The sequence below is a fragment of the Sarcophilus harrisii genome, chromosome 3, assembly GCF_902635505.1.
Source record: "Sarcophilus harrisii chromosome 3, mSarHar1.11, whole genome shotgun sequence".
Classification (NCBI taxonomy): Eukaryota; Metazoa; Chordata; class Mammalia; order Dasyuromorphia; family Dasyuridae; genus Sarcophilus; species Sarcophilus harrisii.
In genome coordinates this window covers 311,065,238-311,087,910 of record NC_045428.1, presented here as the reverse complement: position 1 = coordinate 311,087,910, position 22,673 = coordinate 311,065,238, and the positions used below count along the sequence as shown (strand labels likewise).

Genomic DNA, 22,673 nt, shown 5'->3' with positions numbered 1-22,673 from the left:
CTTGGACACTTACTAGTTGGGTGATATTTCATAAGTCATTTAACCTTTGCTAACCTCAATTTCCTCATTTGTAAAATGGGAGTGATAATAGCCTTTATCTCCCAGAGTTGTTATGAGGATCAATTGAAATAATATTTGAACAGCATTTAGCACAGTGCCTGGATCATAGTAGATACTATATAAATGTTGGTTATTATTATAATTATTAGGTAGGGAAATCACATAAAGGCATCAGGAACATAGGAGAGTTGAGAGAGAAAGGAGGAATACTAAGCAACCTTAACCCATACTGTTTCTAAGGGGTTGGTGTTCCCATGGAACATAGAGTAAGATTGGACTTTAAGAGGCAGAAGGATACAGAGAGCTAGAAAGATATATTCAGAAGATTAAAGAGTTAGATTAAAAGATGAGATTCTTACCTCAAAAACTTCATTCCAGGTAGGGTTCAAATTCCTGTAGACAGTCTTGCTCCGGAAATTTTGGAGGCCAATAGTCACCTGAGCATATGGATCTGACTTTCCTTTTAACCCCAGGAAACCATCTTTTCGTTCTAATTTTTCAGCCTCCAACAAGTAAACTCTGATAACTCCCTGAAAAACACCCCCCACATACATACACACATATATGCCAAGTTGACAGAATATCTCTTAAAAACCCCTCCAAACTATTAGGAAGTATGTGCCAGCATTTGATTCTTCTGACAGCCAATTCTCAAATATCTGCAGGTGACTAAAACAGCAAAATTTTAAACTCAATTGCCTTTTTTCCCAGCACCTTTAACATACCCCTGCTGTTATCTGGGGCACCTTGCAGTACTAATTTAAATGTAACTAGCAAAAGAAAGAAAGTGATACTAAAATGCAATTTGCTGCAGTGGAAAGAATTATGAAGTAGGGGATGGGGAGAGTCTGGGTTCAAATTCTACCTTAGAGTAGCTGGGTGAAGCAATTAATCTGAGAGAGACTCAGTCTCCTCTGGAAAATGGGATTAATACTTGTAGTAGCTAAATTCACAGGGTTGTGAGCAACAAATCAAATGTTATTCAGTTGTTTTTCAGTTGTGGCAAAGATAGTGGAGTTGTTTGCTGTTTCCTTTCCAGATCAGTTCCAGATGAGGAACTGAAGTAAACAGGGTTAAATGACCAGCTAATAAAGGTCTGGGTCCAGATTTAAACTCAGGGAGATGAGTTTTCTTGATTCCAGGCCCAACATTCTACCTAATATACTACTTAGCTGCCTAGCAAAAATTTTTAAAAAGCATAGTTGTTTTTTTATTTTTTATTTTTAAGGGCTATATACATCTGTTAACATTACTGAACCATTACATGGTATGTTCTTGTTCTACTTTTTCTCCTTAAAGTGATTTTTGTCATTTTCTATACTTATCTAAATACTTCCTATCCAAGATACAGTTCAAGTCCAGTGCCTTCTAAATAGGTGATGCCAAACGATTTTTTTTATTTTAATCAAATTCCCTCTCTTTTATGAAACATTCCCTGACCAGTCTAGTAGTAAGAGTGGCTACAAGAACGGAGAAGGGGCTGCAGACTTTTCTATTGCTTTCAGGTAACATGTCTATTATTTGAGTGAAGGAAACCCCACCAACTGGATTATTTGGCTAGCAATAGTCCTGACTGCCTATTTCCCCCAACACTTTTCTAACCAAACAATTTTTTAAAATCAGCCAATTCTACTTATGTTTCCTTATTTGTCCTTCCAAGTAGAAGTACACTGAAGAAGCAATATCCAAAGGCTGATTTAGTTAGGAGACCTTTATTATAACATTGCTTGGCCAGTGTTGATTTGTTTTTTCTTAGATACTTTTGCCTGAAGTAAGAATAAACTGCAATAAGGTGGCAGTGATGCTTCTGTCACATGGTTCCAAAAAGATCAGTCTTTTAAAATACAGACCAGAACTATGGCCTTTATTATCTTTTTAAATAAAGAGAAATCTTTGTTTAAAATGGATAAACACAGTAACATAAAGAACACCTTTCATTGGGTCCAAGGATATAATCTTTTTTGAATATTCCTAATTGGTTCAGAGTATCTTGCCTATAATCACTTAGCAAATCAAAGGCAGGATTGGTTTTTTTTCTTATAGGAAAGGAGGTGGAATAAGTCACACATCCATGGCTATTCCTCTATCCACAAGGAAAAAATGACAAGTGGTAATTTGTTTTGTTGACTATACATGTTTGGCACAGTAATTTTGCTTTGCTTTCTTTCTCAACTGGAATGAGTGGGTAGGAGGAAAAGAACACAGATTTTTGCTACTTGAAAAAGATAAAATTTAACTTTAAAAGAGGCAGGCATAGTTAATTTATTTGTGGTTATGTAGGGCTGGATTTCAGTTCAGGAAGGGAGGGTTATTATTATAGTGTCTTCTTCCATGCTTATATGTTGAATCAAATACAGTAAGGTCACTGCTCATGTAATGCATGATTGACTGTGGCATGTCACAGATGAATGAAAATCAGCACTTGGATAGGTAAGATGGACAGTGAAGCAGGAAATTTGTTGTTATTCAGTTTCATCCAACTTTTTGTAACTATAGCTATGATTTTCTTGACCAAGATACTGGAGGGATTTGCCATTTCCTTCTCCATCTCATTTTACAGATGAGGAAACTGAGGCAATCAAGGTTAAGTAGCATGCTCAGTTCACACAGCTAGTAAGTTTCCTTGGTCAGATTTGAAGTCAGAAAGATAAATCTTCCTGCTTCTAGGCCTGATACTTTATCCATTGTGATACTTCTCTGCCTAAAATGATTTTTCATTGTGAGTGGGACACTAAGTTGCCACCTTATATTGAATATTAAAAATTTAGCTTGTTTCTTGATTGTTAATTGGTTGTTTTCTCAATGAAGGTAGAAGAAAGGGAGAAGGGTAAGAATTTGTAACTCAAAACTTAAAAGAAATGAATGTTAAAAATTGTTTCTATATATAATTGGAAAAGAACAAAATGTTAAATATGTATATTTAGAAAGTTACATAGAATGAGGACCTAGAGAAGAGTTTTAGACATATAATCCCAAGAATAAATCGAAGTATTGAATTATAAGTGCAATAGTTAGAACTGTTGTAAAGTAGCACTTTTAATTTAAGTCTATTAATGTTTTGAAAACTTCCTCAAGTTTTTTAATGAGTTATCATTTTTTTTATGTCTGCTACATGATAACAAGTAGTGGTATCATAATGTTTAAATAAGCAATTATATATTAACAGCTGTTGAATTTCTCTGGCTTAAGTGAATGTGATTGGATGATTTCATTAGGTTAGGAGGTAACAAAACCTCTTCTAAGGCAGTTGGACCAAATCCCTCTTTCAATTTAGAGATTGCATCTCACCTAGGTAGCCCTTTAACTTCAACCATATTCATAAATATTCAAGAAATGTTCAAATAGGAAAAGACATTAAAGATTACTTAGTCTCCTTCATCACCAATAAGAAAACTGAGGTCCAAAAAGGTGATGCTAGTTGTTGAGGATAGCCAGCAAATGGCATGATTTAAAACCAGATTTGCAACAAATCTAGGTTCTTTCCATTATGTGTCCACATCCTTGAGCTTTATACTGGGAGATCTGAGAGGAGGGAGAAATATTTCAATAAGATGTTTTAAAGTGAGCAAGATGGTACCCAAATATGAACATTGAATGTGTACAAGATGGTATAAACAAGAAGGCTGCCCAATAAGAATTCAGATACCACTAGAAGGAAATTCACTGAGAAGAACAAATAAAGCAGTTATCAAGACTGAGAAAAAGTAAATAAAGTCTTAAAATAAATAAACAGTAGTTTTAGAGTGGCAAGAAAGATTAAAAGATATTTGCCAAGGGATAGGTGAGAATGAAAATGAGAAGACTTCAGCTGAACTAAAATAAGTAAATCTGATAATGTGAAAGGATTGTTAATTAACTCTAAGGGTCAGAACTCATAACCTCTCTACAAGGAGGTACAGTGGACAAAGAGAAGAAAGATGAGATTGAACTTAAAACCCAGGAAGACATTTCCTCATTCCTTTCCTGCCCGCAGGTGTGCTGTGCTTCTTACTTAATAAAATCTGACAAGGTAGTGAACCAAACAGTCCCTTTAACTGGGAAGCCACTAGATTCTCTCCCCAGGTATGTCTGCTGGTGGATCAGAGGGGCCAGAAAAGGACAGGTTTCTATACCACTACTACACAAGGGGAGGAGGGGCAGCAAGGTGCAGTGTCAGATTGAGTCAAGAACAACTGAATTCAAATTCCAGCCTCTGCTACTTACTAGCTGCATGACCCTGGGCAACTCATTCAACCTTATTTGCTTCAAGTTTCCTCATCTCTGGAGAGGAACTGGAGAAGGAAATGGAAAATCTTTCCAGTATCTTTGCCAAAAAAACCCTCAAAAAGTCACAAAGAGTTACAATTGTAAACAGCTGAACAACAACAAATAACTACACAAAGAAAGATCTCTTTGTGGTTATATAATAATAATAAAAAAAACTTCTACGTTAAAGGATAGCTTCTGATCCATAGAAGCATAGAACTCAGATGAACTGACTGATGCAAATGAAGGAAGTAGAACCAGGAAAGCCACATACACGACTATAACAATGTAAAAAAAAAAATGAATTCTGTAATTGCAGTGATTAAGACTGGCCTCAAAAAGAAAAGAAGTGAAAATCCAGCTCCCTCCATAGTTGGCTAAAGTGGGGAACTATGGTTGGGGAACACTGCATGCATTATTAGATTCAGTAAATGTGTTTGGTTAATTTTGTTCCATTGCTTTTCTTTTCTTTCTTTCTTTTTTAATATCCATTTTTCATTACTATATATATGCTTTCTATGTAGGAAAGAATGGAAGTATATATCTGGGGAATAAAGGTGATATAAGAGCAAAAATAAAATAGAAATAGAAAAAAAAGGATTTTTTCCTTTCCTGTGAAAGAGCTTTTCTCCTCCATTGTTTTATATAAATTACAACATTCTTCCCATGAAAGAACAAAAAAAGGAGTCTTACATATGATGAAATCATGTCCAGCTTCTCCTAGCACTAGGCCAGACTACATCATGAACTGAATACCTCTGTGCCAAATGTGGTTTGGCCTAATTTCTCCTCCCCCTCTCTCTGTAAAGGCCTGAATTGGACACTCACGCAAGGTAGTGGGAACCGGAGGTTGGTTATGTTCAGCCCTTTCTTCACGGGGACTGTCACTCTGTTTGGCAACACAAGGTGTGCAGCAATGAGGTCTTCAAATATGCTGTCCGACACGTCACTGGGGGGCAATAGGAATATAAGCTGTGATGCTGATGGTTATGCCCATCACAGATGATATACTTTTATTTGCACATCCCAAATTCTCTGGCCCTCTGAATTATGAACAAAATATAATCATTGCTGTCATGATTATAAAATTGATTTGCACTTATATGCAATTATGGATTATCCATAGTGCCCTGTGACCTCTTAGCCCAATAGGGCACAGCCAGCTGCCCTCTCAACAGGGCCAGACAAAGGAGGAAATTACGGCACATAAAATAATCTTTTGAATTTTTCCAATTTGTTCCCTCGACTTCCCCTAGATGAACTATTTATATTCATATTGTTTGATTTTTAGAATATGAAAGTTATATCAGAGATAGTTGAAAAAGCAATTTAAACCAAAGTAGTTTTAGGAAGAAGTTCAACATTAAGACATATACCTTAGGAAAATTTACTCTTAACATCTAGGACTATATATTAGCCATGTGACCTCAGATAGTAATTTAATCTTTCTGGGTAGGCCTTGATTTTTTAACTTGAAAAACTCAATAATCTTGAAAGTTTCATCCAATTTTTAAAAAATTGGTCTACTGCATGCCAAAAGAGTAGAAGAATGAATAAGGATTACAGAGGTCCTTGGCACAGTGTATATATTTATGTATGCTTTTAATGAAAAAAATATATATATACACACATACATCCAAATATGTATATCTGCATATGTGCATGTTTTCACACACATGTGTGAACATGCATACATAGTAGTCAAGCATTATGGTAACCCCTAGGAGCAAAGTTAAGTTTAGAGGGCTCAGAACTTTGCTACAACTTAGTTCCACCTTCAAGGCTGAGGGTAATATGACTAAAGGAGTTTTATACTGGGCATAGAATCATAAGATCACAAACTTAGGGTTAGAAGGACTTCTGGAGTCATTCACTCCAACTCTTTTATTCTATAGGTGAGGAAATGGAAGCCCAGGAGGAGAAATAATTTGCCTAGGTTCATTCAGGCAGTGAAAATTAGGATCAGGATTAAAACCTATGTTCAAATCTGGCATTTTCCCCACTGAACTAGGCAAAACAGAAGAATTTAGAGAATGTATCCAATAAGTGGGTTTTTATGGGGGAAAGGAAGATGATAATAGAGAGAAGGGTGGCATCTGCAAGGGCAGGCAGAATTGGGAAGCAATGGAGTACTTAAAACAGTTTGATTTTCTTTCTTTTTTCTATACCTAGACTCCCTGAAATAGTAGGTATCTTCCCTCTCATTGAATATGGTATGGCATATATTTTCATCTTTTATTTTTTTTTCCTTTTCTTGTGTTTTTTTCCCTTTTTGTCTGGTTTTTCTTGAACAACGTAACAAATATGAAAATATGATTAAAAGACCTGCACTATATCAGATTTCTTGCTGTCTTGAGGTGAGGGGCCAAAAGGAAGGGAGGAAAACAATTTAGAACACAAAGTCTTACAAAAATAAATGTTAAAAACTATTTTTACATGTGTATGGAAAAAATAAAACAATATTTTAAAAAAGAATAAAAGGGGAGCAAGGGAAATTTTTTTAAACCCTAAGAGAGGTAAAAGCCCAGCATGTTGCTTACTGCATTTCTTTTGGCAAAGTAGGGAATGAAAAAGAATTTCATGGTATGGGCATACATGGATGGATTGTAAGCATCATTTAAAGAAACATCCAAATCAATATATCATAAATCTATTAGAATAACTGAGAAAGTTACAGAAATTTAAGCAAGTGGTTTCCACTGCTCTGTCTAAAATTATACAGTTTTCAAATCTAACAAATTCCCAGAGTTTTTCATGGTTAACATGAAGGTACATATCTAATTCTATTTCTCCATTTTTCCTCTTTATACTTTTATTTTTGTTTTTAGCAAAATAAAACAATTTGGACTTTTTAAAAAAAGTCTCATTCACATCTTCCAACTCATAGACTCTAGAGGAGACAATCTTCTCTATAAGGTAGGTAGCTGTGGCTCCCCTCCTACCTGAACTATCTCAACTTATTCTCACTGAAAGAGTAAGGATGATGGGACTTTACTCACTGCCTTGAATAAGCATCTCTCATCAGACCCTCTAACCCTCTTTCTTCCCAACCCCACCCTATTAGGCTCCAAAGAACACACTAATGAGGAGGTAAAATCAGGAAATCACAGGGCAAAGTTGAACAAATCAGGATACGGAAACAGGCTTATGAGGCATGTTGACCCAGAACAGGATCTCTGAAGAAACAGAATGGCATTCAGGGACTGCCCTGTAAATATGAGTTATATGGTAGAGTTACTCAGATCTAAGAAATTCTGGTCACTATGAACTGTGGTTTACAAGATACACCATACACAATACTACATTTCCCACTGTTTCCATGGATTTAAAAAGTTAAAGTGCCAGTGCAGACCCAAATCCCTCTTATTCTAACTGACCAATCAAGGTGCTTCCTAAGCCAGAGTAGAGAACTAGGGAACCAGCCCATGGGACGGTTAGAATTTGTAGCCAGTACTGGGTAAGCAAATTTCTACCTATTCTGGTCTAACCTGTATTTCCCAGAGAGGCATGCTTATATTAATTGGTTACTCAGCTTCTATAAAGAAGCCTATAAATTTCTATTTAGCTACCAAGGGAGAGTGTGAGAGTAGCAGCTATTCAACTGGCATTTTCTATACTGGCAGTCTCCTAGGGATGCCATCATTCCAGAATTTCTCTGCCCCACCAGCCCACTCTAGTTAGATCCCTCATGTCCTGACATTTGTTTGTGGTGAGTAAGCTATGGGCTGAAAACAGAGACCACATCTCTTCAATTAGACTTGAAGATTCTTGAGCAAGGTCCATGTGTCTTCCTTTTTCTATATCCTTTCATGATATCCAATATTATACTGCTCACATATATAGTGGATGCTAGGACTGATTTATGAATGGGGATGGGGGAGGGAGTGATTATTTGTATTTTATCTCTCATATGAACTTAAAAGGGGAATTAGGGGCTTATTTTTCACTCTGACTTTTCTCAACATCAGGAGAATCAGTCACAGAATCAGAGGTAGAAGTGACCCCCAAAGATCAATCATGCAGCTCTCTTATGGAACAGCACAGATGAGAACTCTTCATCCATATTTAAAAATCTATAAACTCAAGAAATCATAGGATAGCGAGTTGGCAACAAAATACAAGCTCATCTCAATCAAGTCCCTCATTTTACAGATAAGAATATAAAGCTAGGACCGGAGCACAGTGCTTTGTACAGCATTGACACACAGTAGGTACTTAATAAATGCTCACTGACTTGAACCAACGTATTTTTATACTAAATTCTGTGCTTTTTTCTTTGAATACCAGTAGTTAAAAAAAAAGTTATTTCTAATCAGACATCCAAAAGTACTCAAAGGAAGTTTCATTAAGCAAAAACCTAAATTGGACTATAAAACAATATATGGTAGTGAATTCAGTCTTGGATTTAGGTTAGGAAAACCTTTCTTTGAATCCTCTCTGAGAGCTTATTAGCTGAATGAATCCAGGCAAATAACTCAATCTCTCTTTGTTTTAGTTTCTTAAATTTCTTAATTTTCAGAATGATCAAAGACCAAGGAGGTCTCTTCCTATTCTAAATCTATCATTCTATGGTTTATTGCTGTTCAGAAGTTTCAGGTCATATCTCTCTCTTCATGAGCCATTTTGGAGTTTTCTTGACAAAGATTCTGGAATGGTTTGCCATTTCCTTCTTCAATTTATTTTACAGATGAGAAACTGAGGCAAACAAGGTTGAGTGACTTGCCCAGAGTCACCTAACTAGTAAGCATCTGAGGCTGGGTTTGAGTCCTCCTGATTCTAGACTTGGCATTATCTGTGGTTCTTTGACTCCTCAGTATGGGGCTTACACTGCTCCCCATGAGGGGAAAAGAATAAAACTGCTGGCTGGCTATATGGGAAGATATCTGTAAGAACTAGCCAGACACCTTGCTTCCTTCAGGGGCAAGACTAGGGCAATCAGTGTTGACTTGAAGATAAAATATCAAGATGCTATAAGAGCCAACAGTTGGACTTGACCCAAGTCATATCACCCTAATGCTGAAAGTTGGCACAAGGGAGAATGTGAGGTGGCAATGGGGGCATGAGGGTGGAACATTACTTTGTACAACTAGACTGAATGGTGACAACTATTGTGTGGCTGCAGAACTATGTTGTTTCCTTCTGACCTTGGGAAAAGTGGTTCTCTAAGAGAACATCAGTACTTACTTGATACCTGGAGCATCAAGGAGGTTCATTAGGCCAGTCCAATTTATCTGCAGGTGCTGTAAGAGGACCAGAGAAGAAACCAGTCAAATTAGAGAATGAAGAGAAAAAACTATCCAATAAGCTGAGGAGAAATATCTTTTTAAAAAATCACCTTGGGGAAAAAACCAGAACAACAAATACAGAACTTTAATTTATCAAACTATATCCTTGGATCTTAAAAGGATAGAGTCTCAGTGTTAAATGTGTGTGAGGAGGGAGGGAAGGCTCATCTTATGTGCTGACACTGTATTCTATCCCCAGTCCTTAGCATGGTGCACAACACACAGCAGACACTTCATAGATGTGGTTTTTTTTTTTTAGCCATTCACTCTCCATTAAGAGTGGATAGTGTCAACATGTGATAGAGTTGCTGTATTTTTACATGAAGGTGTGTCATATGAAGTCAATCTCTTTAGTTTCTTCCCCACTCTCTAAATTTCTTCCAATTTTTACTCTTCTGGGAATAGGCTAGAATAACCATTTCCTGCTCCCATTAGTCTTTTCTGATTATTCTCTGTCCTGATCATTCCTTTTCTATAGCTCTCTCTTCCTGGATAACTCTATCTTTTATAGTAAATAGAATCAATAGGTTTAGCTCTTGTTTGACACTATCTATCACACATAGGAAAAAAGTAAGTAGATATCAAAGGGGTGTGAGGGTAAGAAGAATACTTTAAAACATGAGATCCCACATTATTAGAAGCATGTCCCATGATAGGGAGACTTAAAACATTCCAACATGCATGTAACAGGCATTGACACCTGTCAGAAAAGTGGCCATCCTCCTTGTAGCTGACCAGATGTGTGACTCGGCACTTGGGCAAATCAGAGATGATAAACTACCTCTCTGATTCAGACCACATGTGATTCAGTGCTAAAGAGGTCTGGCACTTTGAAATGATGAAACAGCTATTGGCTGCTGAGCAGAAATTGTTGGTGATTCAGTAGATGCTTTAAAGGGAGTGACTGAATTCTGAGACTATATCAACTGAGTTGATGGTTATGGGGGACCACATTCCCCCTTCCCTTTTCCAAAATCTGGAGGATAACTTTGATCATGCTCCTGTTAAACCTGTGATATTCAAAATCAACATGCTTCCTAGGCCCAAACCATATTTCTCCCTTACTATTTTATTCATACTCTCAATACTCTGAGTTTAATCCTCTAGCATTAGACTCCATCAGCACACTCCCCTCCACAAGCATAGGGAAAAGACAGGACAAGTTGAACATGCTTCATTTTCTTTAATTTTATATAGTTCTCCAGGACAAAACATGTTATACCTAATGTAATAGAATCTCAGAGTTGAAAAGGACTTGCCCAATTCCATAATGACAATAATATACAGTTAAGAATTTATGTAGCATCTATGTGCCAGACACTGTGTGTTAAATGCTTTACAAATATTGTCTCATTTGATACCTCATCTATTTACTCTTCTACTCTATCTTGGACAGGAAGTCATACGGTCCCTGCTCGGACATTTCTAATGACAAGGAACTTATTTCTTCAGAAGGCAGTTCCCAAGAAGGAGATTCCATTTTTAACATCTTTATTATGACTCTATCCCTTATGTTGATATCTGCTTCACTGCAATTTCTCTCTATCTGCACCTGTCCCAATTCTGTAACCTATAGCAATACAGAACAAGTTTACCATCTCTTTCACATGATACCCACCCAAAGGACAGATTCTCTCTTTTTTTTTTTTTGAGGCTAATTATGCCCAGCTGCTTTGAGCAATTCTTGTGCAATGTGACTATAAAATTCTTCATTGTTCTGATTGCCTTCCTCTGCACCTACTTGACCTTTTCAGTGTCCACAAAGTGATATCCATAATGTAATACTGTCGATGTGGTCTAACCAGCATAATCTTCTGGGCTTTCCTTCCAGATAGTAGAAAAACTGCTGTCATGAAGGGAAATGTAAACTCTTGTCTCCCCACTTTGTGCTGGCTGCTTCAATACTCATAGGACTTAGATGAGATGGATCAACAATTCCATCTCTTTTGATGAGAGGGAGGACCACCAGGGTTTATTGTCTGCTCTTTCTTTATGCTTTATGGCCTCCCAGCAATGTCATCTGAACTACTGATAAATGCTAAGGATCTCTGGGCTTTGCCATTCACCCCATGATGCACTCTTAGAAATTATGGGTCCTTCCCTCTGCTCTACAGATTAGCTTTTTTTGATGTGTTATCTTTTCCAATTAGAATGTGAGCTCCCTGAGAACAAGGAATGCTTGCTTTTTCTACATGTGCTCCCAATGCTTGGCATATGTTTGGCACATAGTAAATACTAGATAAATGCCTTATTCATTCATTTTAGCAGTAAAAAAATGAAGCCCTACTTATTAATGTAATTTTTCTATTTGCATTATCCAACATCTAGCACAACAAATACAGCATTTTAGGATAATTGTGATGTCTTTTTCCATTGTTCAGTTATCCATCCCTTCTCCAACTCCCAACCCCAACTTACAGGCTTTTGAAGGAAAAATACAGTCACAGCTCCTATAAATGGCTTATCAAAAAGAAGAGGCTCAAGGATCACACGTAGAGTGCCCTGTAACTGTGACACACACAAAAAACAAAACTCTAGTGAGATAAGAACCTGGCCCTGGTCCTAGCCTCTCACCTTAGGGCATCATAGTCTCCAGCTGTTACCCATCATTCTTTGTAGACTTAGCCAGTCTTATCCTCTATCTCTCTCTACCAGCCTCATATGGTCATAATTATTGCTTCTCTCACTACATAAACTCATCTAAAGCCATTTGCCTCCTATCTTATGAATTATGTCCATGAATGGATGAATGTTCACTCTGAGTCACATGAGGCCATCAAGTGAAAGAAAGGTGCAGAATTTTTATCAAGTAGCATCTATTCCTCTCCCATTCTTCTCCCTACTTCTGATACTCATGTCCTTCCCTGGATCCTAATGATCTAGGGTAGCAGCCTCAACCCGGAACTTGACAAAGACATTTAAAAAATTACAAAACTAGCCTTTGTTTTTTAATCCATTGACTCGAGATTAGGTCCATGCTTTTGAAAGTTTCTTTCACTTCTTGTATTGAGTTTTCATGAATTCTCCTTCTCTTACCTTCATTTCTAACAATCTATCATTTCCCCTCCAAAAGGATTTCCCCCTACAAATTCCATGGATAGTGAGTACTTTTCCTAAGTGGACTTTTTAAAAGTTGTTTTTTTTAATTAGGAATTTATCAGACCTCAACAAATGAGAACATTTCCTCATTCTCAGTTGGATTATGAACATTTTCTCTGCTCCAAATCCAGAATAATCCTCAGAACATGTCTTGTCTCTCTCTATATAACCATACCTCCCTCCCTCTCTCTCTCTCTCTCTCTCTCTCTCTCTCTCTCTCTCTCTCTCTCTCTCTTTCTGTTTCTCTCTTTCTCTCTCTCTCTCATCTTTAACTTGAGTCCTTCTCTGCTTCCTTCTCTCCTCTTTTACTCCCTCCCTTGTCCCCAAAGAAAATACCTACCTGTATACCATTCACCCCAGCAGGCATTTTTTGTATCTCCACACTGATCTCACAGTCTCCTATATAGCTGAAAGAGGAACATATGGAAGAACACATAGCATTAACCCCAGTAAATAGACAGACTTTTGTTTTAGTTTCATCCATGAAATCCCAGAACTGGGAAAGGATTTCAGATAAGGGATCCCAGTGCTCTGCTAGTCTCTTGCTTGAAAATCTCCTGTGATAGGATACTCATAGATTCTAATTTTAAGAAGGTTTTCCCTATATCAGGCCCAAACCTGCCTCTCTGAGTCTTCCAGCTATAGTTTCAATTTCTGCCCTGTGGTATTAAGCAAAACAAGTTCAATCCCTCTTCCATAGCAAAGCCTCTTAAACTGTGGGTTTGATCCTCATATGGGGTGATTGAATGTAGGGATCATGGAAAATTGACAATAGTAAAAGTATCAAATATTCTAACAAGATTTAATTCTCCACATAGAAATAAACAAGCACATCCATCTGTATGCAGATGTCTTTAATAAATGGTAAAAACATATGTGTAGCAAAGAATTGTTTTAAAATAAATTTCTTTATGATATATGATCAGTAAATGTTTAATTTATATACCTATTTTATATATTTATATATACAGGATCTCATAAAAATTTCTTGGGCAAAAAGAGATCGCAAGTAAAAAAAGTTTAAGAAGTTTTATTTTATATGACAGGTCTTCAGATAGTAGAGGATAACTGTTAAGTTCCAGAATCCCTATTACATCCCTCCAGGTTTTTCTTCTTTTTTGGTCCAAGATTTTATTCTTATGTTTTTTCTACTTACAGTTCTTCACCTCATTCCCACTGGAACTTTAAACTTTGCCACAGGTCCCTTAGTTCTGATAGGCAAGTTTTTACCTTTATCTCCTGGGACTTTGGTCTCCATGGCATTAACTATGCCTTCTCTGCTCAGACCATCACTTCCACCTCCTTCTACTCACAAGTAACTTAGGTTCTGCTACTGGGCCCTTTTGCTTTGATAGGTGAAGTTTGCTTTATCTTGCTGAGACTCAGGCTCCATGCATTAGTGTACTGATAAATGTTTAATAACTAACTCTCTGGGAGAGAAAATACATGGCATAATTCTAAGTTTAATCTGCATTATTAAAATTTCCTTCATCATTTTCTTAAGATTAGACAATTAACAAAACAATAAATCAAGGCTTAATTTATGGCATTTGCTGATTTGTAAGGTAGAAATTCTTGTACTGAAAATTTAACCACCAGCTCTCATAAGACAGTATGAACTGGGTCTAGCATATTCCTCGTTCCATACCACCTTCCATATATCTCCCTCCCCTTACCTTGCCAGTTTCCATTTAGGTGTTGTCTTTTGTCATTAGGATAAAGATTTCTTGAGGGCAGAGACTGTCTTGATAGCTTGTATTTATGTCTTTAGTCTTTAGCACAGTATAATGTTTCTGTCCCTTCCAGTCTCTTCTTTCCTTTCCTTTTTTTTTCCTGGGCTTCCCATTCTCCTCAATTGACTATCATGATACACAACAAAACTGTACAATGACCACTGAGAGAGTCTCTCGGTACTGGGCTTTAAAGATTCATGGGCAACTTGGGAAAGCAAGAAAACTGGTAAATGAGAGACTGCACATATAGGACCCAGTAAAATGAATTTATTAACTTCATTAGTGTCAGCAAAGAACCATTCTGAGAAGGGGGCCTTTACTCAGCATTAGAGAGCCAGTGAAATGATTAAGTCATGATAAGATCCAGATAGGACAAGTTCTATTTATAAAAAACCCTAAAATCAGGAAGGAAAATTAATACAGAATAGGCCATATTTCAAAGTTATGTAAAAATAGTTATGCTATTACATAAAAAAATATGAACTACATTTCCCAATTACAAAGATACTATGTCAATATTTGTACAGGAAATCAAGTCCACCATTCTTATAATTATAATGTTGTAAGTGTATTAGACAATTAATGGTCAACCCAAGACTACACTAGTCTGCCTTAGGACTCATTCAACCTAGCACCACTTGATATCTTACACCAGGATTGAAGTGCTAGGCAAAACTCTCAAAAAAATATTCAACAGAATATATATGAAACCAAGAGGAATACTAATTAGATTTTTAGGCCATAATGAACATGGATGTTCCTTGCCCATTATTAGTACAAATGAATTCTAGGAACCAAAACACCTCAAAACTTTCCAACAGAAAGTAATTTATTTTTATTTTATTATTTTATTTTTTTGAGGCAATTGGGGTTAAATGACTTGCTTAGGGTCACACAGCTAGTCAATGTTAAGTGTCTGAGACTAAATTTGAACTCAGATTCTCCTGACTCTAGGATTGGTAGTCTATCTACTGCTCCATCTAGCTATCCCAGACAGTTTAAATGAAGTAGGGTGAGTTGTTTTATCAAGGAGGGAAATTAAATAATGAGAAGGAAACTCTGGGGATATAATTCAAGGGGTTGTATGTCTGGCCTAAATGAGGCCTTTGTGTATCATAGGGGAACTAGCAGAAAAGACTCTCTTGCTTTACAAGAAACATTGACGAGGTCTCTGAAGTGCCACCAGCTCTAACATTCAATGATAAAATATTACATAAAATAAAATCCCACTTCTTTGAATGGTGAATGAAAATGTTATCTCCCTCCCTTCTTTCCAATGATGGGGAATTAGGATATAGAACATTGTTTGGCTCAAAGGATATTTTGGTTAGTTTTGCCAAACTGTTTTCTATTCCTTTTTCTTTTTAATTTTTTATTATAAAGGATGGCTTGATAGAGAGGAAGAGGATGGAGAAATATTGTCAGAAATGATGATGATGTAAAAATGAAAATATATCAAAATAAAATGATTATTTTCCAACAAAGAGATATGGTACCTGCTTTCAAGGACCTATTTTCTTTTGCTTCAGTGCACTCTCACCCTGACTAACATTCAATAAAAGCACTTGGATTGCTTATATATGTATTTAATGCATGACCTAAATTTTCCTCTCTTTGTCAATGTTTTTATATTTAGAGTATGGCTTCTCAGTGAATCTGGCTTTGTATAGTTCTACCTACTGCCACATACTTAGACTCCTATTAAAAGGCATTTGGAGTTTATAATGATGACAGTCTAAAACTTATTGTTCCTATATTATGTTCCCTTCTCAGTCAGGGAAACATGGGAAAATGACCCATTTTTCAATGACCAATTCACAAGTGAGTCTGTGATATAATTAAATGGATCATGTTCCTCAAAGATAAGATTTTTAAAGGGGCTTGCAAACCCTATGATTTTCATGAAAGTCAAGAAGTCCTTATCACTGAGTCTGCCTACGTTGAATGAAGCCCATCTGTCAGAAATGCCATAAAAGGCAGTAGCTCTAGATCACAGCTTCTTAAACTTTCTCCACTCATGATACCCTTTTGCCCAAGAATTTTTTTATATGACCCTCAGTATATAATATGTAAAATAGATATATAAGTAAAATATTTACTGATAATAAATCATAATTTCATGACTCCCATATTCAGTCATGAGTCTTTATATGGAGTTGCAAATCATACTTTAAGAATCTGGTTCCTAGATAACTTCTGAAGTCTCATTCAGTCCTAAAGTTCAAAGATAGAATATTACACAGAATAAAATCCCACTTCTTTGAAAAGCAAATGAGAGTAGCAAATAATAGATCCAATCAGTAACAATATAGGTCAACAGATCTGGTTCAAATCCCAACTTGATCGTTAGCCTCTCTGAAGCCTCAGTTTCTCATCTGTAAAATAAGATTAATACTTGCAATACCTATTTCACATCATTATTATAGACCAGGGTGTATGTATTTTGTTTTCCAATATCCACTCATTTTTATGAGAGCAGCCCTTTCTTCTCTGTCATTTCATGATAATTTCATTATCTTTTATTTTTTTTAATTGTCTAACTCAGCCTTCACTCATACATTCATCTTTAAGAATCAGCAGCAAAGCTAAAAGCTCAGAAAGTTCTGGGTCTAATTGAGGAGATACCTCTTGGTTTCAGGTGATATTCTTTTTGATGGGGAAAATAAGCTAACACAAGAAAGTAGACATATATATATGAAAATGTATGTCAATGTGAGATGGAAATGGAGTGACCTATCACTGACCTAAATTCCAAAATGGATTGAGATATGCAAAAAGCTAAAGAAAAGAAAAAAGGGGGAGGTCAGGGGAAGTTCTTTGAAATTAAAGACTGTTTGTTCCCTTTTCTTTGTATCCTCAACACTTAGTACAGAGCCTGGCACATAGAAAGTGCTTAATAAATGCTTCTGAGAACTCTGGGAGATGACTAAAAACCATTACATTGAATTCCCAATCCCTATATTTATGCCCACCTGCATTTTTGATTTCCTTCACAAGCTAATTGTACAATATTTCAGAGTCTGATTCTTTTTGTACAGCAAAATAACGTTTTGGTCATGTATACTCATTGTGTATCTAATTTATATTTTAATGTATTTAACATCTACTGGTCATCCTGCCATCTAGGGGAGGGGGTGGGGGGGTAAGAGGTGAAAAATTGGAACAAGAGGTTTGGCAATTGTTAATGCTGTAAAGTTACCCATGCATATAACCTGTAAATAAAAGGCTATTAAATAAAAACAAAACAAAACAAAACAAAAACAGAAAAAAAAAATAAATGCTTCTGGATTGGTCAAAACTTTGTTTTAAAAAGAAGCTAGCAAGGTAAATATTTGGTCCTTGAGGAAGAAGATAGAAAGCTAACAATGACAAGAAGAGAGAATTACTTAACTTCTAATTTGTTTTCCATCTTTTTTATCATCCTGTGATGGAAGAAGAAATGCCATAAAGAGAGAACTTAAGTCTAGCATAGGAAGGATAATGAAAATTCATTCAACTCTAAAGGAATTAGAGGCTCAAGGTTCAGATAAAATATGCATCTTAGTTTATTGAAGGAACTATTTATAATTTTTGGTGTTTTGTGGAGAATTGGAGTGATGTTAGAAGACCTGAAAGGTAGTATAGTTCTAAGTTAGTTGTTAAAAGGAGAAAAGAAGTGGTGCTCAGAAACCATATAGTAGTAAACTTGGCACTTTGATCCTTAGTAAGAATCTAGAAGAAGAAGAGAATATGAACTTTTAGAGAAAAAAAAAAAAACCCAAACAACTGAATTGGTCATCAGGTACTGACACAGGTTCACTAAAAGCAAATCAATTAAGAGGCATTGTTAATAAATTTGTACTCCATTAAAATCCTACCTTATTACCTCATCATGGTATAGAGGTGACTTTGGTTCTTGAAGAACACAAACTTAGTGGATCCTACAAAACTGCAAAGGCTTCAAGAACGGGTCTGGTAATAGACTGTATATTTACTCTGCTAAAAATTAGCCCAGCTAAATTTGGAGATGTTCATCATCAAAAGTTTGATAACTGTCTATAAAGATGAAGAAGCTTGAAGTCTGCTTCTATGAGGGGTATATCCTTATCATTAAAGTCATAAATCCCTTAAGTACTAAAACTCAGTGGAGTATTATAGACATAATATAGCTTGATTTCAACAAAGTAGTTCACGGGCCTTCATAATTTTTAAATAAGATAGTGAAATATAGATTAGGTGATTAAACTAGTAGGTGGACCCCTAGCTGATGGAATTCCAAACAATACTTATTACTTGTGTGGTATCACTCAGTCCCTAGCATAGTTCCAAGAGAATCTATCTTTGGGCAGTTAGGTGGTTCCACAATGCAAAGAGCACTGGGCCTGGAGTCAGGAAGGCTCATCTGGCCTCAGATACTTACTAATTAAGTGAGCTAGTTAAGTCTAGACTTATCTAGTTGAGACTAGTTAAGTCACTTGTTTGCCTCAGTTCCTCAATCTGCAAATTAGCTGGAGAAGGAAATGGGAAACCACTCCAGTATCTTTGCTAAGAAAACTCCAAATAGGGCCACACAATTGAACAATAACAAGAATCTATCTTTCAACTTGTCTTATTTAAAATTTTTATGAAAAACTTAGATTAAAGGTGCTAGATTTAGAGGCAAAAGACTTGTGTTCAAGTCCTATCTCTACAGCCTGTGTGATCTTGCGAGAAGGCATTAGCTTCTCTGACCTCATTTTCTTCAACTATAAAATCAAGTGCATTGGATGGCCTCTAACGTGCCTTTTACCTCCTATGATCCTATGAAGATACAGAAAGCATCTTTATTAAATCTGCAAAGCAGTAAACAATATGATGAGTAATAGAAATAAAATTAACTCAAGAAATGAGAAGCCTAAATCCAAATGATCAAGTTCAAAGTTAACAAAGTAACATGTGTTAGGTAGGGTTAAAAATATGAATGCATCTATACACATATATTCACATCCATATATGTATGTATAATATAAATGTATACATGTATGTGTACAGATATGTGTATATAGATGTATATATGTATATACACAGATACACTACAGTCTGGAATAAGAGACAATAAATATGCACATATATGTATGTATATATACATATATTTTATAGAAATAGTCTAGATTGTATAATATAGAAACAGAAATATATATTGATATATAACATGTACTATATATATTATATATATATATATATATGTGTGTGTGTAAATTTACATATGTATGTATAAATATATGTGTATATCTATCTATCAGCTGAAAGACAGCCCTGGTCTATGTTATATCTGAATATGATGGCCAAGAGATTCTCTGAAGGAAAGAGATAGTGAGAGATCTGCAGACCACAGTACACAAGAAATAGCTGAAATAACTAGGAAGGCAGGAAGGAAGGAAAGAAACAAGCAGGTATTAATCTCCTACTATGTACTATGTAAAGCAAGTGCTTTACAATTATTATCTCATCTGATCCTCATAAGAACCTTGGGAGACAGGTGCTATTATTACTCCTATTTTTAAAGTTGGAAAAACTGAAATAGGAAGAGTTTAAGTGATTTGTTTAGCACACAGCTAGCATTCATTTAAGAACAAATCTGAACTCAAGTTTTCCTGACTCTAGGCTCAGCACTTTTTCCAGTGAACCATGAACTATCTAAACTAGGCAAGTATATTTAACTAAAAGAGAAAATCAAAGGGAAATATAGTATCTGTTTTAAACTATCTGAATAACTATTGTTATATGATCATATTTAATCTTATGTTAAAATTTCTTATATTTTATTCTATATATATTCAAAAAGAAATGAGGAAAAATATACTTTACAAAGGAGGAAAATTTTATTTCCTTTAAATAAACTTTTCTAACTGGAGCTGTCTATGGGAATTGGGTAAGACAACTTCTACATCAAACTACAAATTCTATTATGTTAATAGTTTATGGCTTCCCCACCCATGTAGTCAGGAATCAGAAATTCCCAACCTGCCATACATTCTCATGTGTTTAATAAGCAAACATATTATTCTGTATGCATGTTCTAGGAGTTTGGTTCCTTCCACCCACCAAAGTGATCTCAATTCAGTAACCTAGGCTAAAAACAGGAAATGTGACACCCATTGAGGGAGTGGTTAGTTTTAGGAACCTCTGGCATTTTTTTTTTCATTGAAGGATAATTCAGATCTTATCCCTTCTAGGAAGACTTCCTGGATTTAACCTTCTCATAGTTTATTTCTAGCCTTGTTTGCCACAATAACTTACATAATCCACTGACTCCATTCATTATGTATGATAATATATTCTTGTTTTTAATATCTACATACCAAGTTATACAAGGGGATGCCAATTCTTACAATTCCAGACCTGGGATTTCTGATGTTAAAGGAATGATAACTGATTAAGATTTTGGAATTAATATTTTGGACTGAACTCTATTTCATGCTAAGGGAAAAAATAAAAATGAAAGAAAGGAGATAACCTCTGACTTATCCTTTTTGAAAAGGTATAAGTTAGTGACCCAAACAGAGGAAGAAGGAATGAAGCCTCATATCATAAATCAATTTAAGTACAAAGAAAACACCCCTGGATTTAGAATTAGAGGATCAGGGTTCAAAACTCTATCTATCCATCTGTATGTCTACAAATCCCAAAAGATCTTGATAGCTTAATGCAGAGATTGGATTGCATATAAACAAACAAACAAACAAACAAATAAATCCAGCCCATGGTCTATACAATTTTATAAATCTAGGCGCTAAAAATTGTTTATAAATTTCAAAATAATTTTCAAATTGTATTTTAAAATATCACAAATATTCTTAGCTCTTAGGGTATGCCAAAAAACGAAACCAAACAAACAAACCAAGCAGAAACCTGGATTTGGCTTTTAAACTATCATTTGCCTAAACAAAAAATACAACATTGGGTCAAGTCCAATAAGGTTAAATTTGATAGTAATAAATGCAAATTTTTACACATAGTTCAAAAAATCAATTCCACTAGTATAAAGTAGCAGAGACATGGCTAGAATGTAATTTTAAAAAGATCTAAGACTGCACATTCAATTTGAGGCAAGCATGAGTTAAAGTGAATTTATTGTTTTACAATTGTTTCAATCACATCTGACTCTGTATATTTGAGGTTTTCTTGGAAAAATACTGGAGTGGTTGACTATTTCCTTCTCCAGCTCATTTTACAGATGAGGAACTGAGGAAAACAGGGTTAAATGATTTATCTAGGGTCACACAGCTAAAGTATTGGAGGCCAGATCTGAACTCAGGAAGGCCAGTCTTGCTGATTTTAGGCTTCGCAGTCTATCCACTGTGCCACCTAGCTGGCATTTATGCATTTAAACTGCATTAAAAGAGGCATAACTTCTAAAACTAAGGAGGCAGCAGTCCTATTGTCTTCTGCCTTAGCCAGACTACCGTATATCCAGTTCAGAGTACCTCCTTTTGGGAAAGACAGTGGTAAACTAGCAAGCTCTCAGAGACAACCATGACAGTGGAAGGGCTTCAACTTCATCCCACATAAGAAAAAATTGAAGGCCTGGGAATGTTTGGCTAAGAGAAGATTTAGGAGAGACATACAGTTATCCTATCATTGGGGATTTGAAAAGTTATAATCCAGAAGAGGGATCAGATGGTTTATTTCAGGCTTAGACAAAAGAGAAATGGGTAGAAATTATAAAAAAGCAAATTTAAGCTTGATGTAAGGAATTACTTCCTGATGATTACTGTTGTCTCATAATGGAAGACTTTACCTTGAGAGTTCTATTCAGTAGATCTTGGGGCTAAGGCTCATAAGATACCTTATCCATTAAAATATCTTAGCCCATAAGATTCCTTATGAAGGATCATAAGACTCCTTTTAAAATATGTTATAGAGCACATTCTTTTTCAGGTGTGGGTTGTACCAGATCCTCCAGTGGGGGATGGGGGTGGAGAGGGGAAACTATGATTTTAGAACTACTTGTGACCTTGGACAAATCACTTCACATTTTGGGATTTAATCTTCTGATTTGTGAAATCAGGTAGCCAGACATCCTATTCAACTGCCATCTTTTACATGTAGCCCACTATGCTGCATTCCTTCTCCTCATCCTCTTCTACTTCTTCTTTTAAAAATACAACACCTTAGTGGACACTTACTATAACATATGCAAATCTTATTAATTCAAATGAATGCCCCTTTTTAGTCATTCTTGAGACAACATTGCTAGCTTGGATGACAAAGCTAACAGTCATAGCAACTA

At 35.8% G+C, this 22,673-nt stretch overlaps 1 protein-coding gene across 1 annotated transcript in view; it reads right to left on the bottom strand.

Moving 5' to 3' along the window:
- ESYT3 (extended synaptotagmin 3) overlaps nucleotides 1–22,673 on the bottom strand; it is a 76,542-nt gene that overhangs the window by 27,582 nt on the left and 26,287 nt on the right. Inside the window, exons 5-9 of the mRNA XM_031959800.1 lie at nucleotides 13,030–13,096; nucleotides 12,009–12,098; nucleotides 9,490–9,545; nucleotides 5,134–5,254; nucleotides 420–590 (exon numbers count right to left, since the gene is read on the bottom strand). Of these exons, the coding sequence (XP_031815660.1) occupies nucleotides 420–590; nucleotides 5,134–5,254; nucleotides 9,490–9,545; nucleotides 12,009–12,098; nucleotides 13,030–13,096 (505 nt within the window). The remainder of the gene's footprint in view (nucleotides 1–419; nucleotides 591–5,133; nucleotides 5,255–9,489; nucleotides 9,546–12,008; nucleotides 12,099–13,029; nucleotides 13,097–22,673) is intronic.